The 18,657-nt window shown below is 39.5% G+C and overlaps 1 protein-coding gene across 7 annotated transcripts in view; it reads right to left on the reverse strand.

Moving 5' to 3' along the window:
• PLCH1 (phospholipase C eta 1) overlaps positions 1–18,657 on the reverse strand; it is a 206,501-nt gene that overhangs the window by 79,947 nt on the left and 107,897 nt on the right. For all 7 annotated transcript variants that reach the window (XM_045812139.2, XM_045812148.2, XM_087870300.1 and 4 more), the window contains exons 3-4: positions 7,425–7,571; positions 5,013–5,256 (exon numbers count right to left, since the gene is read on the reverse strand). In XM_045812139.2, the coding sequence (XP_045668095.2) occupies positions 5,013–5,256; positions 7,425–7,571 (391 nt within the window). The remainder of the gene's footprint in view (positions 1–5,012; positions 5,257–7,424; positions 7,572–18,657) is intronic.

Here is an 18,657-nt window from a genome sequence, read left to right on the forward strand (position 1 = left end):
CATTACTACCAATTCTACAGAAATAAAAAGGATTTTAAGAGAGTGCTATGAAAAATTGCATGCTAACAAACTGGATAACCTAAATGAAATGGACAAATCCTAGAAACACAAAACCTCCAGAAACTAAATCACAAAGAAAATAAAATGTGAATAGATCTATAACCAGTAAGAAGCTTGAATCAGTAACCAAAAATCTCTTAACAAAGAAAATTCAATATTTGATAAACTGGATAGTTCCACTGAATTTTACCAAACATTGAAAGAACTAACACCAATCCTTCTCAAAAAATTGAAAAGGGAACACTTCCTAACTCATTCTATGAGGCCAGCATTACCCTGATACCAAACCCAGACAAAGATACACAAGAAAAAAAAAAGGAGGGGGGGGTGCCTGGGTGGCTGAGTCAGTCAAGTGCCTGCCTTTGGCTCATGTCATGATCCCAGGGTCCTGGAATCAAGCCTCGCATGGGCTCCCTGCTCCCTGCTCGGTGGCAAGTCTGCTTCTCACTCTGCTTCTCCCCCCGCCCCCACTCCTGCTTGTGCTCTCTCATACTCTTTCTCAAATAAATAAATAAAGTCTTAAAAAAAAAAAAAAGTAGTGCAAAAATCCTCAACAAGATACTTGCAAATAAAATTCAGCAGTATATTAAAAGAATTATACACTTTGACCAAGTGGGATTTATTCCTGGAATATACAGATGGTTCAACATATGAGAACAGATCAGTGTATTATACCACATCAACATAATGAAAGAAGAAAACCACGTGATCACCTCAACTGATACAGAAAAGCATCTGACAAAAATCAACAGCTTTTTATGATAAAAACACTCAACACAATAATAAAAGAAAACTGCCTCCACACAATAAAAGCCACGTATAAAAAAAACACAGTACATATCATATTCGATAGTGAAAGACTGAAAACTTTTTCTCTATAATCAGGAACAAGGCAAGGGTACCAGCTTTCACCACGTTTACTCAACACAGTACTAAGTTTTAGCTAGAGCAATTACGAAGGAAGGAAGGAAGGAAGGAAGGAAGGAAGGAAGGAAGGAAGGAAGGAAGGAAGGAGGAAGGAAGGAAAGGGGGGAAGGAGAGAGAGAGGGAGGGAGGAAAAGGCATCTAAATTAGAAAGAAGTAAAATTATCTGTTTGCAGATGACATGATCTTATATACAGAAAATCTTAAAGACTCCTTTAAAAAGCTGTTAGAATACGGGCGCCTGGGTGGTGCAGTCGTTAAGTGTCTGCCTTCGGCTCAGGGAGTGATCCCAGCATTCTGGGATTGAGTCCCACATTAGGCTCCTCCGCTGGGAGCCTGCTTCTTCCTCTCCCACTCCCCCTGCTTGTGTTCCCTCTCTCATTGGCTGTCTCTCTCTCTGTCAAATAAATAAATAAAATCTTTTAAAAAAAAGCTGTTAGAATAAGTGAATTCAGCAAAGTAGCAGGACACGAAGTCAACACAAAAATTGGCTGCATTTCTATATATGAGTATTAACAATCTGAGAAGGAATTTACAAAAACAATTCCATTTCCAATCTCATCAAAATAACAAAATACTTAGGAATTAATAAAAGAGGTCAAAAACTTGCTCAATGACAACTACAGAACGTTGCTGAAAGAAATTAAAGAAGACATAACTAAATGAAATCCACATTCATGGATTGGAAGACAATTCAGTTAAAATGTCATTATTACCCAAAGCAATCTACAGATTCAATGCAATTTCTACCCAAATCCCAATGATGTTATCTGCGGAAATAGAAAAATCCTTCCTAAAATTCATATGGAATATCAAGGAACTCTGAATAGCCAAAGCATCTTCAAAAAGAACAAAATTGGAAGACTCACACTTCCTGATTTCAAAACTTATCTCGAAGCTACAGCAATCAAAACAGTGTTGTATTAGCGTGAAGACAAACATAAACCAATAGGACAAAATAGCCCAGAAATAAACCCTCATATCTACGGTCAAATGATTTTTGACAAGGCCGCCAAGACCATTTTATGAAAAAAAGACAGTCTTTTCAAACACTGATGGGCCTGGAAAACTTGGATATCGACATGCCAAAGAAGGAAGTTGGACCATTACCTAATACCATCCACAAAAATTAATTCAAATGGATCAAGGACATAAAAGTAAGACCTAAAACAATAAAACTCTTAACAGAAAACAGAATAAAATCTTCACAGCATAGGATTTGGCAATGATTTCTTGGGTACGACATTAAAGCACAGGTGACAAAAGAAAAAACAAATTGTACTTCATGAAAATTTAAAAATATTGTGCACCAAGGATACTATCAATAAGGTAAAAAGACCAAAAGACTGGAAGAAAACATTTGCAAATTGTGTAACTAATAAGGGATTAATATACCAAACTCTTAAAATTCAACCACAGAAAAACAGACAACCCAATTCAAAAATGGGTCAGGAGAGAGAAGGGTGTGCATCAAATTGTTAACATCAGTAACCTTGCAGGAGATGGTGCAAAATTCATAGACAGGGATAAAGATGATTGATCTTTTCTTTATGCAGCTCTGTATTCTTTTGGCTTACTGCAATGAGCATGCATTTCTCACGTAACCAGAAAGACCTAATAAAGGGGTAAATTTCGCCACCATTTAGAAAAAACAACAATACGTCCATTGCTCTTACTGGTCTTCTTCAGGGCTTATGAAAGGGATTTATATAAGTGGCTGAAAGCTCTGGAACATTTTGAACTTGTCCTAGTTAACCAGGTGAGGTTAGCAACTTCTAGAATTGATTGTCTTGCCCCTACAACAATTTTCCTTCCTTCTTCCTTGTTGAAGAACCTCGGTTTTGCTCAGGTATCCAAGAACCATGTGCTCCAATGGAGGCAGAAGGTAAATCTTGATGGGCCTTAGTACAGCCATCCCCAAAGTATAATCCAAAGGGTCCCCATAACCATGAGGTCCCCCCTTTTCCAACTATTTATCTGTGTGAGGCTAAATTTCCTCATGCATTTCCACCAAAACAATACAACATATAGATTGAATGCAGAAGCAGATAGGAAAATACATGTGTTCTATTCAGACAGACATTAAAGAGACTTGTAAAAGAGGAAAGCAACACTACTCTTTCTCATTAATTTGTTTTGAAAATAGTTTCCATAAAAATATGTTAACATGTCAGTTTATTATAATTTTAAGTGAATTAACAAATATTTCTTTTAATTCTCAGATTTAATTTCTAATACGACAGTATCAATAGATGAAACCCACATAATCAAAAACTTCAGTTTCTAAGAGTGCAAGAGTCCCGAGCTCCAATTATGTTCATTGCTTTCTCTTGCTGAAGACTGTTTTAGGAATGGGTCTATAACAGCAATTCTGGCCAATGATGAGATTTAGTCTTTTGTGCGGGGGGGGGGGGGGGGGGGGCTGGAAAAATTTGCTTTGCTCTTAAAAAAAAAGGCTTGTGAGAAGAAACTATGATCCCTCGGAGCCCGGCTGTGTTTGGAGCTGGTACCCGAAGGAGTTACACCTCTGTCTGACCAAGGGGCAGCGCTGAAGGACCACACCCACAGGCTGAGCCTGGCAGGACCCAGGTCTCCGAGGACATCACTGAGCCACTGATTAACCAACCCTTGAACGGCCCCATCTCACATCTTCTGTCCATGGAAAATGAATATTCTTTTAGTTCGGGACCCTGTTAGTGCGGTTCCGTGGCTTACACCAGAAAGAAATTTTATTCAGTATTTTTGTTTGTTTTTTTACCAAATGTTGAGGAGTTAAGAATTAAATTAACAGAACAAAGCACAGAAAGTTAGTCTCTATGTTTGTGTTTTGTTCACTTATGAATCCCAGGTGCCTTTATCTGCATGCTGTGAATATTGATGAAAACATCATGGCTCATCAGCTCAGACCTTCACCCTGTCAAAATTCCTTTCATGGGCTGAATATTTCCACTCTGCTCAAACAATACTCTGGGTGAGGAATTATAACTAGAGCAGCACAAATTTAACACTACTCTGGGGGAAAAAATTAGGGCATCCATTCCAATGACAGCAAGGAAGTAGTCCCATTCCCTTCACAGACAGAGGCACATGTATTTTAAGAGCATTCAAAATGTGAAAAAAGGGGCACGTAGGTGGCTCAGGTCATGATCACAGGGTCTTGGGATCGAGTCCGACATCAGGCTCCCTGCTCAGCGGGGAGCCTGCTTCCCCCTCTGCCTGCCGCTCCCCCGGCTTGCGCTCTCTTTCTCTCTCAAAAATAAATAAACAAAATCTTAAAAAAAAAAAAAAAAGTGAAAAAGGGAACCAAAGCAGTCAACAACTCTATCGCCTTCACTTTACAGATAAGGAAACTGAGGCCAGAAAGGCCATGTTACATGACCAGCTCAATATCTGCAGAAGAGGTACCTTCAGACCAAGCATGTTAACGATTTATCTTGTCAGTACTACAGACCTCAAGAATGGGCTTCATCAAGGAGACTCAGATGAGTCCCTAGTCTCTTGAACAATTTAGAGAAGGTAAATGGTATGAAGTAAAAAATAAGCTCCCCTTCCATATCAACCAGTTTCCAAACTATAAATTAAAAAGAGAGAGAAAAAGCAGGAAGGAGCTTAATACCTCGTATGTAATTAGAACTCAAAAAGTACTTGTTAAACTAAACTGATTTGATCACAAAGCAGGATTTTCTCTAATGCAAATAAACACCTCCCCAGCTACCTCATCTCTCTTAGGAGACTCTAGGCTGCATTTGGAGACTTCTCAGATTGTGGAGCTAAATTCAATCTCCTTCCAAGAAGCCTGCGCCTGAGTCCCCGCAAGCTTGTTTCTCTATGTTCTATTTTCACGTACTTGGGGTGAGAGGGAGGAGGGGCAGAAAGGTGCTAGCGGTAAAGAAAGAGAAAGAAAGGAAAGCAGCTTTAAGCCTCAAAATTATAGGAAAAAAAACACAGTCTAATACACACACACACACACACACACACACACACACACACACACACAGAGCTCGAAATTAACATTCTAGGGAGGATATTGGTCGTGCGTCCTCTGCCGCTTGGCAAGGGAATCTTCATCACTGATGCCAGCCATCAGGTACTTGAGGCCTGTGATCCAGGTGCGGGCCTCCTCGGGGTTGGAGGTGATGAGATCCAGAGACTCCATGTGATTCCCATGGTAGATGGTGAAGCAGCAGCTGGGATCAAAGTGCCCTTCAGCTTGTCTGTGGAATATTTCAGACTGCCGGCCTTCGGTGACTTTGTAAATGGAGTCAATAAGTACTGAGAGGAGAGTAAAACACGCAGTTACGTGGCAGGGGAAGACATGTATAATGGGTTAAGAAAAAAAGAGCAAAATCATTCTAAATTTTAAAAATCAGTATCAACAGGGACGCCTGGGTGGCTCAGTCAGTTGAGCATCTGACTCTTGGTCTCGGCTCAGGTCATGATCTCAGGGGTCATAAGATCGAGCCCGGCAGTGGGCTCCGCGCTCAGCAGGGAATCTCTGCCCGCAGAGTTTTGCCTTCTGCTGCACCCCACACTCGCACACACTCTCCCTCTCTCTCTCAAATAGATAAATAAATCTTAAAAAAAAATGAACAAATTCACTCTCTGTGAATTGTGGTATTAAGTTCAAATGTGAAATGCAAGCCCTATCATCTCCTGCTAGGAACCTTCTCCACATACCACTTTAATTTCCTGGGCAGCCTGGACAACGCCTTCCCAGGCACTGAGCTGGACATGTTGAAATTTATGATAGGAAGAGTGATATACACATCAGGGCAAAAAGACTGGTAAAAAGGAGACTATGAATATACCAAATTTATAGCTTACATATTTGCATGGGGAAAACATACAAAGACCTAGAACCAACTTTGGAGTTATGCATAAGACGACAGTTAAAAATCGGAAGGGAAAAAACATTTGGTAGTAACTGAGTAGTTAGCTGAATGTGATTGGCATTTCCCGAAAGAACACTAGGATGGTGAAGGTCGAGCAGGGCTTAGAGAGGTAGAGAGGAATAAGGTGCTATCCCAGAAGAAAAAGCATAAAATACAGAAACATGAGGTCCACTCCAGGGATGTTAAATAGGCCACTTATGCGAGACTGGACAGCTCAATAGAGAGTGATGGGAGAGAAATCTGGAAAGGTAGGTAGACGCTAGATCACAGAGAGCCTGGAATAAGAGACCAGAGAGGAGCATCACTGAAGTGATGGAACAACACTGCAGATTTGGATCAGAGAAGCACTAGCAGGGATGATTACTTTAGATTAAAATAGTACTTTTTTATCTGTTTGCTTGCTTGTTTTTAAGCATGAATCAGAAGTGTTGCAATCTTATTGATTACCTCTATACATCATCTTCTCCTCCACTCTGCCTTCATGGCAATTTTTACCATGATTTTCTTCTGGTATCTACTCATTCCCCACATGATTCACAGAGAAACAAGCCAAGGCCCACCCCAGGGCAAGTTTTGGTGAGTCTAAGCCATTGGGGTGGCCCCATTCCTATTTCTTATGATTGACGTGGTGTGGGAATATAATTCAGTTCTTACCAAGGAGACATGGGGCAGTCTGCTTTGAGAGAAAATTCTGGAAAGGGGTTCCTCTCTCCTAAAAAGGAAGCACCATGTTGCTGCTGTCTTGACTACAGGCCAACACACAAGGGACGAAGCCAAGAGTCCTGAGGAAAACCAAGCTAGAGACTCAATGTCCCACACCTGGATCTACCAATCTCTGAGTTTCTTGTTATGTGACATGATATATTTATTTTTCATGTAAGTCTAATTTAGTCAAAGTCTTCTGCTGCTTGAAGATGAAAGCATCTTAACAGACAAAAGCAGAAGAAACTAGCAAAATGAACATTGGTTAGAAGACCTCAGAAAGGTGAAAAGACCATAGACCAGGGAGGTTCCTATAACAACAGGAAGGAAGGAGACGAGAGCCATTACACAGGACCCAACACCAACTTTGTGCTGAATGTACGAAGTGTGGGAGAGAGACTTTAAGTAGGGGTCAGATCAAAGCTCTTTTGCTTGATTATCATTAAAAGTTAACTCACTAATCAGATAGCTGTGCTCAGAATATGGCAATACACTTTTAAGTCCATTGGATTTATAATATCCTTCATCTTTTATAAAAAAATAAATAAATAAAAGGCCTCAGGCTATAAAACCTCATATCCTGACTAAAAAAAAAATCATGTCTCCACCACAGGGGAAATATTAACATTTACAGGATTCATGGACAAGAAAACTTTTATGGACTGAAGTTCCCAAGGAATTAAAAAGGCAAAAAGGGCCATTACTTATTCAGCCTGTCCTCATCCTTTAGCAACTGACCCCAAAACTTACAAAAATATCAAGGTTTCATAGATCTGAAGCTTCCACAGAGCCCAGCAAATATAACCCACGTGTTACTGTACCAAGGCAAGCAAAGGTTGGTCTTACTTTTTGCCTTCTCACTCTTCCTAGAGGGTCTCCATCGGAGGCGGGTCCGATGCTCATCCAGGTAGAAGAGCCGGACTAGCCCTTTGGTCCCACGTTTCAGTTTGATCATCTGCGTCCCGGACTGCATCACACTCATGCATCTTTCAACTGCAAAAGAGATTAGAGCACGTTCAGCTGTTACACAGTACACATGCAGACTGATGTTCAAAAAATCTACTGTCGGGGCGCCTGGCTGGCTCAGTCATTAAGCATCTGCCTTCGGCCTAGGGCATGATCCCAGGGTCCTGGGCTCGAGCCCCGCATCAGGCTCCCTGCTCCGCTGGGAGCCTGCTTCTTCCTCTCCCACTCTGCCTGCTTGTGTTCCCTCTCTCGCTGGCTGTGTCTCTGTCAAATACATAAATAAAATCTTTAAAGAAAAAGAAAAAAAGAAAATCTACTATCAAATAAAACCTTGGATTCACCCCCAAAGCTTCCAAGGACCAGAAGACAAAGTTGGGAAAGGTAATCTGGAAAGTCATTGAGGTACTGATTCACCAGTCTTAAGCCAGTAAAAAGTCTTCCTGATTGAAATAAAATTCTACTCCCAGATAAACACTGCATTAATGTTACAAAGGGCCATCTTTTGTTCTAACTGGCAACATACTTTTTGGTATGAGATTGATCATTTGATGCTTGGATTTATGTTCAGAAAGCATTTCTCAGACTTCATAGTAAATCTTTTGAATTTTTATATAGTCAGTTATAAAAACATCTTATGATAATCCTTTAAAATGCAGTCAACAAAAACAAGATTGACAAAATGTTAACAATTTTTGAAGTTAGATAATGGTTACTTATGGGTTCAAATTATATTTTTGTGTATATTTGAAAATAGAATAAATACAAAATATTTAAATAAATATGAAAATAAATATCATTTTTTAAATGTGATCACAAAAAAAATCACTTTTTCACAATTCAACATAAAACATTTGTTGATTAATGAAATAAACTGCTAAGATTTTCCACCTAGAAGAATAACTTAGTGATTGAATTCAGGTAAGGTCCAAATCTCTCATTGTCCAAGTTAAAACTATCATTTACATTCCCTCTGCTTTGGGATGAACCTTGTTAGAAGTGGGCATCTGTAAGTGTTGCCTATTTCCCCTTTTTTGGTAACTGGAAATACTCCTTTCCCATTTCATGGGTTTTTGGTGGCCTATCAATCATCCCAACTAAGAAATGGGCACCTGACTGACTTAAGCTAAGAGCAAATGTGACTCCCTTCCAAAGAACACAAATCCTGAGCTGAGCATGGAAAGGAAGCAGAACGGAGCCATTTCAATGGCCAAAACTCGGCCTGGCCACCCGAAGATTTCATAGTTGTTACAGTTATCCTTGACGCTGACATTTCGCCCTTGATTCTACAAGTTATTCAATACTCTTCCAATTACTTTCTTATTATATTAGCCAGAGATAGCTTTTATTTCACCAACCAATACACAAGCACATATACAACCACTAGAGCACTAGAAACAACCTGCTTTGAGTACCTATCTTATCACACAGTATGCTGTTAGAAACAAATAAAAGAAACAGAAAATAAACTCCAGCAACATGAGACTTCAGCTTTTTTGACTATGTATCTTGTCTTTACCAATAGAGATAACGTGATCTTAAAGCTTAACATTATATGTGCAGGGTTCTGGCTAAAAGCAACTTCAACATAACCAACTTTCACTCTTTCCTGCGTAAAGAGCTTTTTCTTCTCCAAAGAAATCAAGGAGGAACTGCATAAAATTAAGTATGGTTTTAGGATTTGATATTGCAAGGAAAGTGAAGTGTAGGTTGCTCCTTCTCATTTTATCTATCAAATATCCAAAAGTCATAAAAATAGTGCTTAAGAAAACAAACACACAAATTTAAAATATTTACTTCGAAGCACAGAGCAAAATCTGAGATTCGGCTTCACACACATCAGTAGTCACCCACTACTGAGCATCATTCGTTTAGGTTACAAAAGCCCCAGATTTGAATTCTTGGCAGCCACACTGACCATCTCACACCAGTAATTAGAGGGAGAACAGAGAGTGTCAGTGTATCGAGATAAAATCATCAAGTCAAACCAACAATGCCGAAACTCCTAGAAAAACCTGAGAACTTGACTGATCACTGATAATAATAGGTCACATCAGGGCTCCTGGCTGGCTCAGTTGGTAGAGCGTGTGACTCTTGATCTCAGGGTCATAAGTTCAAGCCCCATGTTGGGTGTAGAGATAACTTAAAAATAAAAATCTTAAAAACATTAATAATTAAAAATATATAATAATGATAGATCACATCAATAAACAGATATTCACAAAGCAACTCCTTGTTCCAGGCACAAAGCAGAGAACAAGGAGACTTTGTCTTTGACTTAAAGAGGTTAACTTTAAGAGAATAAAATATCTATTTATTAATCATTTATTAATGGTAATTTAGAGCGGTCAGGAACACAGAATCTGAATCTAGACAGCCTGGGATAGAATTCCAGATCTGCCACCAACTAGCTGTATGACTTTGGGCAAGTTACCTAATCCCTGTGTGCGTCCATTTCCTTATCTATAAAACAAGGAGAAAAATCTTGAAATGTTGTTGAGGATTGAATGAGTCAATTCATGTAAAGTACTGAAAACAGTGCCTGGCATATCATAAACACTATAAATGGTAGCTAGTATTATGGTTTTATTGTTGAAAACTTTAAAAATAAATGCCAAGTCAAAAGTAAAGACAAAAATACTATGGGATTCCATAGAGAAAGGAGAATACAGTGGGCTAGAACGCAGAGAAGTGTGGTAATAACATAGTATCGGATGCTTGGGGACAGGAAAGAGTGGAGGTATGCTCAGAGGATAGGGAACGATGGGTCTCCAACTTCGGGAAAATGACTCAAAAGGAAAATGATGGGACATAAGGATCCAAGGGCTGTAGGAAGTCGGGGACGTTGGTAGAATAAGATCTTCATCCATTGGCATGAGAGATTCACTAGACATTTCCGAGCAAAGAATTGGGGGGATTAAAAAAAAAACATAATTCAGGAAGATGTCTCTTTGGGAAGAGAGAATAAAATAAATTGTTTAAACCAGAGTAGCAAATTGAATTAACTGTACTATCAAAGATATAACAGCAAGCATTGCTTATAAATCTGACAGAGTGTCCTCTGCTTTGTTCACACTGCCCCTTCTTTCTCTTTCTTTTTCACAGTATCCTGCCTCCTTTTTTTAACCTAAAATGGAACTGCTATGGCCATAACATCTCAACACTTCAACAGGAAAAGCACAATGATATAAAAGTGTAATCAGTTATTTGAGCCAATAAATACCACCTACCATTTAGGAAAAGCATCATCAGAGAAACCCAAATATTTTAGAAAGTAGGATCCAATCCGTCAATGAGGAAGGGTGTTTATATAATATATTAAAATCCACTAACTTCACATTTATCCCACCAACTCAGCCTTGGGCTAAGACTCCAGCTTCATCCCCTGCAGTACGCAAGCATATATGACCGAAATGTATCTGGCAGAGCTAGGATCTGAAACACTGTGCTGCTTAAATTGTTCAGGTAGCTCCTTTATGCTTCTTATCACACGGAAAAGCCATTTAGTTAGAGTCAAATCGAAAAATCAAATCCAGGGGAGTCTCGAGAGTTAGTCCCCCTTCCTCAAACCTCACTGTAGACAATCCATTGAGTTGTAAAGCTACCCAGAGAAGGAACACCCTCAATCATTCTTTGTAACTCATTCAATGTTGGAGACAAAATATTCTTCCAATGTCATCTAAACTACGAAGTGTTAGCTTAAGCCAATTTCTTTATGTTCTGCCTTCTGTGGAGACAGATAACAGTAGCTGCCACCCCATAGAAGTCATTCTTCAACCATGCCAGCTCAGTAGCTTCCATAAAATAGGACGATAAACAAGGGGACAGAGGAAGACTTCCAGGGGCAGGTAAACAAGGGAAGAGTTCCAGGGACTCAGAATGATATAATCTTATCACACACATTCCCGGTGCTGGAAGGTGTCTGGGAAAGTCTGCGAATGCAGGCCGCACATTCAGGCAGCTACCAACATAATAAGCACCATCCCTTTGACTCCACATTCTTTCTATGGTAGCCTTAATATGTTTGGAAAAGAAGTTTATTTTGATATAATGCGGCCACATTCAGGAATATTAAAAGAGAAACACCCATAACACACATATTGTTTTTGTCTATTATGCTCCAGACCTCAATATGTACACAAATTTGACATACTGGTTGCAATCATGATATTTTGGTCATTTGGCACGCTGCTTTTTTCATTTGTATAATAAACAGTTTTCCATGTTTCTACACAGTCTTAATAATTATCATTTTAATGGCTGCCTAACAGAATAGCATAAATATTTAAAGAGCAGAACAGATGAGTAGAAGACTGTATTTCTAACTTTATTACATAATTCGAGTTTTAAAACTCTTAACAGAGTTTTATCTGTAAAATGAAAGGCATAACAAAGTGGTCTACAAGGTCCTTTAGAATTCAATTCTTTAAAAATATTAAATCAATTTCTACCATAGTTTAAAATAAGTAAACGTCCTTAGGGGTTATCGGTTCACTAAAACCCTGAAGCAGAAAATGCTGTTTAAAAAATAAAAAACAAAACTTCTGATTTGAAGTATAAAAGAGTATATATCATCGGAGGAGAGATTCCCAACATTTCCACCACGCATATATGACATCTAAGAGGGTTTAACTCTTTAAGCCATGCTGGAATTAGAGGTCATCACATTCTCCTAGGAATGTCTAACATACCACCTGATGCAAATTTTTTAACAGCTTCATTGAGGTACCATTTATATACATTAAAATACACCTGTTTTAAATGTATAAGTTACTGACATCAGTGTATCGACAGAGCTGTGAACTGACCCTATTTTAGAACATCTCCATCACCCCCCCAAGAAGAAACCTCATGCCCATTTGCCTTCATTCCCCATTTCACCCGCAGCCCTAGACAACCATTAACCTGCTGTCTCTGTGGATGGGTCTCCTCTAAATATTTCACATAAATGAAAATCTTATAATCTGCGGTCCTGTGTTTCTGGCTTCTTTCACTCAGCATATTTGTGAGGTTCCTATGACGATTGTGTTCATTTGTTTTCTGTCTTTTCATCCCCCCCCCCTCCCACCCCCATCACATTAAACTCTTCCTCTGCCATTTAGGGTAAAAATGATCTTGAATAGGAAACTGGTTGACTAAAATAATATATAGCTACACACAGTGGGTTACTGTATAACTGTACAAGGTAATAAAAAAGACCTCTATACACTGATATGGGTTAATTTCTAGAAGCTATTAGTAAGTGAAAAAGGCAAAGAAGTGTGTATCTCTAGTATGCTACTTTGATGTAAGAAAAGCTTGGGAAATTTTTAGAGATAAAAATACTTAACTTTACAAAAAGAAACACAAGAAGGATAACCCGGACATCAATGTAGCTGGTTACTCTCAAGAGGGGAGAAAATCAAGTAGAAGGGATAAGAGAGTGACTTCTCTTTGTCTCCTACATGCTCCAAATTAAAATTAAGTCAATAAGAATGAGAAGGGGGGAACAAACACAGAAAGCAAACAGAAACATACAGATACAAGTATTTATGTGTATATATTTGCATGTTGGTGTAAGTATGCATATGTGTAGACACACACGCAAACACCCGCGTAGATTTCCTAGCTCTGTTCTTTGAAAGGTGAAGAAGTAATAGCACCTCCAGCAGTAATAAGCAAAACTGGGGCCCTGCTCATTATCTGCTCTAAATGTCACCCCGAGACACCTTCTCACATACAGGGCCCCAACCAGGCCTCGTATGTAAGGCCATACAAGGCCGCGCTTTTGTAAACCCATCTATTTTGGGACAGTGATCACCAAACTGTGCGTTAGCAGACAAAAAGAAAAGGTCCAGATCCTCTGCAAGAGAATCTTTCAGCAAAAGGTACATGAAAAATGTGAATTGATTTCTTGCCAGCAAATTAGAGTAAATCTGAGTGATAGAAAGGGATTAGCTTCTGAAAACAATTCCATTTCTGTGTGGGAAAAGTGCCAAATAATGCAGATAATGTTTCTCTCAAAGGAAGGTAAGGGATATTTCCTAAAATCATCAGAGCAGAAGAGGGAAACATACTTTGGACCCCCTGACACAGGAAGTACTGAGGCATCTCATTGGTGGGCCATGCCCCCAGATGGCGGTCAGTGCACGCGTCCCAGAGCAGAAGGAGAGGGGCCACTGTCATTAACTGGCTGTGTGCACTTCTGAAGGTCACAGAGTATCTCTGACTATCCCCTGCCCTCAACCTAAGAGCCCATTTTCCTCTAAATTCTGCAAGTCTATAAAAGAGCTGATCTGGCTTTCATAAGTATTATTTTATCTTTCAAGAAGACAAAATTCTAGTTCATCCAAAAGCCTCTCAGAATAACTTTAAAGGGAAAAAAAACCTGATTAACATCTGGGTATCTTACTAGAGACATGAATTTTTAAAATCATCTTTATATAAAATATAACTGCTCTTCAAGGGAATGGCTTCACTTGAAAAGCTCTTCCTTGCCAGCAGTTGAGCCTTAAAGTCAAATCATATCAGCTCATGAATAAATGTGCTTACAAGCAACCGTGGAGCGCTCCACTCTTATTAAGTCATGATTCTTCCCAGTGAAGAGCAAACAATGCAGAGCTCATTGATTGTTCTTTCCAGTGCTTAAATCACTCTTGTGGAGAAGATAAGATTATTTGAAAGGTTTTTAGAAACTAATTGGTTAAGCGGTAGCATTTTGGAACTTGTTTGCAAACCTTATGTGCGCATAGTCAATATGTTTGCAAAGTTGATAAATACATAAGGGGGATTTAGATCAAAGAAAGGGTGAAAGGAACTTATCCGTAATTCTTAAATATCGGAACCTTTTCTTCTATTTTGTTCAAGCCTCTACATAACACTTTCTTTTTTAATGAGACCTATTTTGTATTCGACAATTGTTTCTGCTCCATCATCATTAGCCCGGGGAAACAAACGAAATACAAGACAGAATTCATAACAGTATGATTTTGTTGGTTTTATTTAATGTTACCCCATGGGGGAGGGGAATATAAATTAATTTTAAAATTCTAAATTTAGTTCTAATATGTAAAGAGTTTTCTGCCTCAACATAAGGAATGGCAGTGTCTTCACCATTCCACAATATGGTTATAAAACACATACATATAAAAGACTAGAGATTTTGTTCCATCATTTAGTCAGTGATATGACATGGTACTGGATATCTGGAAGCAAAATTCCTAAGCCACAATACATACTGGCCTTTACTTACAGGGAATATTGCCATCTAACAAGGCCCTCTCATGGTTCTCCACCCTGGCGTATGTACATTAAAATCACTGAAGACCTTCTTAGAAGTGTTGAGCACAAAGCCCCACCACATACCAATTAAGTCACCGTCCCTCGGAATGGGGCTGAACATCTGCGGGTTTTTTGTTAGTTTGTTTGCTTAATCTTCCCAGGACTCTACTGGGAATCCAGAGATAAGACTACGGACATGTTATCTCAATTATCCCTCTAAATATCTCTGTGATGTAGAGATAATTAAATGCCCCTTATTGCAAAGTGAATGAAAACAGACAGAGAAGTCAAGAACTTGTCTGAGATAATAAAGCTAGTAAATAACAAGACAAGCCTTGAAACCAGGTACCCAGATTTTCCAGGGCAGCTCTCTTTCCATTTCACCACATGGAATGTCTGCCTTCAGGTCCTATCCAGGCCCCTAACTGGCTCATTGCTGGTAAGTTTTTTAAACAATCTTGATTCCAATGTTCTCTCTACAGAAATAAGGAATTAGGCTTGCTGGCTCCTAAGACCCCTTCTACCAAATGCTAGGAGTCTATAATATATCAAGTCTAGCTTCTAGAAACTTCATGTATTGTGGTGATACTACATCATGGTAATGACAAGACTGGCAAATAGTATGTAAAAATTAACAATAAAACAGGGAGTGGGATTTAAAACATAAGGACAATAAGGACGAAGGAGGAAGGGTGTGGATGGGTATGAACTCCAGAGGAGACAGAATTTAAGCCTGGCCCCAGAAGATCATAATAAGAACACTTGGTGCATTTTTTTTCAATTGTTCTTGTTTGGGGTCTGTGTGCCTTTTTCTTCCCCACTTAGAATGTATAAATGGTAGCTGAAATTATTTTAAATGAATTATAAATACTCTGTTAGCCACATTAAAAAATTAGACTCGAGGGGTGCCTGGCTGACTCAGTTGGTGGAGCATGTGACTCTTGATCTGGGGGTTGTGAGTTCAAGCCCCATGTTGGGTGCAGAGATTACTTTAAAATAAAATCTTGTATAAATAAATAAACAAATTAATTAATTAACTAATTAAATTAAATTCTAATTCTCATTCTTAGTAACCAGAAAGTCAGTTTCGCTTCTTTCTTTCTTTTTTTTTTTTTTTTAACATTTTATTTATTTGACAGAGTTAGAGACAGCCAGCGAGAGAGGGAACACAAGCAGGGGGAGTGGGAGAGGAAGAAGCAGGCTCATAGCGGAGGAGCCTGATGTGGGGCTCGATCCCATAACGCCGGGATCACGCCCTGAGCGGAAGGCAGACGCCCAACCGCTGTGCCACCCAGGTGCCCCCGCTTATTTCTTACTCCTAATCTTCCTGGCTGTTTCTTGGGTGACACTGGGCAAGGGCAGTTTATTCAGCTGTATGAGTAAGACTTCACCTTCCCCAAAGCCAGTAAGCCATTTTCTCTCCGTTCTACAAGCACTGTCATGGCAGAGCATAAAAGTATTTCTACTGGATATGTTAAAAAGAATAAAAAGTTTATGATATCACATATTAATTTCAAAGTGCTGGCTTAGGAGCGCCTGGGTGGCTCAGCTACTTAAGCGTCTGACTTCAGCTCAGGTCATGATCCCAGGGTCCTGGGATCGAGCCCCATGTCGGGCTCCCTGCTCAGCAGGAAGCCTGTTTCTCCCTCTCCCCCGGCTTGTGTTCTCTCTCGCGCTATCTCTCTGTGCATCAAATAAATACATAAAATCTTAAAAAAAAATCTAAAACAACAACAAAGTGCTAGTTTATTCTTTGATTGGTGTTTAGGTCAAAATGGAAGTGTACATGGCTATTAGGAGACTGAAGTTGAACATGCTCCTTAGACAAATCCCACCTCCCCTAAGACAGCAACTGGTCCCCAGTCTTGGCTTTCTGTATAATACAGACTCCTAGACCACACCTCCAGAAATCCTTGAGATTTCTTGAGAGTCTGCATTTTAAAAGCTCTTCCCAGTATTTCTGAGGCTCCTTTAAGTTTGGAGACCACAGCTCCAGGCACCATCCCTGCTCACTGCTTAGCATGTGGTCCGTGGGAGCCAGTTTCCCAGGCACAGCACTGGGCCTTAATTCGCTCATGTAAATGAAAGAAGCGAAGACTTACTGTTCAGTTGCCTATTAGGACAGTAGCACAGGGTTTCAACCCCTCCTGATAAAATAGGAAATATCCCAATTAAAGCAAGGGTTAGAAGATACGAAATTCTGATATTGAAATAATTATTTACAATTGTTTCTCTAGAACCTCTTGTGTCCTTGGCAGCTGCTTATGCCTCACAATTTCAGATCTGTTATGACTTGTAAATAGCGGCTGAATAGGACAGAGGTGCTTTCTTAGTTTTGAGCCTTAATGACCTATCAGCATTTTATCTGACCTCACCCACACCCCATCCAAAAGTTGAAAAAAACAGTGCGCTACACATACCAACACAGAGCAAGTATTTGTTGAGGTGGTTACTGTCTCATTCATTTCTTCAAGTCACTATACACACTTTCTGCCTGCCTCCTGCACGGAACTACATTTGAAAAGAGAATGTCTACTCTGCACTCCAAAAATTCATATACCCTTAGTAGTACCCAATTCTTACACTCAAGCCCCTATTTCCTTCACTAACTATTGATTAATGGAGTTGAACCTTTTGTGGTCAAAAACAGAAAAAAAAAAAAAAGACAAAAAAGCTTAACTGATTTCACGCAAACTGTCCTAATTTGGTCCATTGAGGTCCTAAAAGGCTCTCCATCAGAGTCAAATAACAGAAAATGGAACAAGAGATCACATTTATCTAGAAAACAAAGTGAAGTGTCCCTCCCTCTAAGCCTTTGTTGCTCTCAGGCCCAGGGCCTCTCAGGAGGTTTCAGAGACCACCCGCTGAGCTAAAGCAGGCCTGGGGCCCACTGGCCACAGCCTGTTGGAAATCAAGCTGTATGGCATTTAGAGCAGGCAACTTATTTCTGGGGCAGGTGTTTTTGTGGGGAAAAAAAAAATCCATGCTAAAAAACATAAAAATAGATCTCTGTGTGGTAAAGAAAATGCCTGGGAAAATCCTTTCAGGTTTATTTTACAGAAGTCATTTGTCCTTATCCAAACCCTGGTCCTAATGTCATAAGCTTCTGGTTTTTTATTTCTTATTTATTTATTAATTTTTAAAGATTTTATCCATTTATTTGACAGACAGAGAGACAGCAAGAGAGGGAACATAAGCAGGGGGAGTGGGAGAGGGAGAAGCAGGCTTCCCACCAAGCAGGGAGCCTGATGTGGGGCTTGATCCCAGGACCCTGGGATCATAACCCAAGTGGAAGGCAGACGTTTCACGACTGAGCCATCAGGCGCCCCAAGCTTCTGTTTTTTTAAATTTAATACCACATAAACATCACTGAGTAACTGAGAGCATTCACACAGCCTATTAGCAGCAATTTTGATTGGAGTTGCTATCCCAAATCACTGCACTATAGATCTTCAATCATTTTTTAAAATAGAAAAATCTAAAAATGGGAGAAAAATGAAAAAAAAAAACCTGAAAGCTTCTTTGAAGCAAAGTTGGCATATATAATCAGAGCAGATGTGCTATAAAGTTTTCTAAATAGTCAATCCCAGAAAAAAGGCCATCATTAAAACCGTAACTATCTGGATGCAAGAATTCTTGGGTCTCTCTCCATTCAGAAATAATTGCACACACTAACACATGCACATGTATGTGAACACGAGCAGCCGTGTACATCTTTAGCAGTGCAAGGCTGACTACCAAGCAAGAAGAAAGAGTTGAGAAGTGACACACTTACCCTATGTTGGTGCAGTATTTCAAGTAAATCTTGGGAAATAAGCAAGAATTGACAAGGGACAGAAAAAATGTCATGGAGGAC

The sequence above is a fragment of the Ursus americanus genome, chromosome 20 (genome assembly GCF_024610735.1).
Source record: "Ursus americanus isolate L20-20 chromosome 20, mUrsAme1.1.p, whole genome shotgun sequence".
NCBI classification, from domain to species: domain Eukaryota; kingdom Metazoa; phylum Chordata; class Mammalia; order Carnivora; family Ursidae; genus Ursus; species Ursus americanus.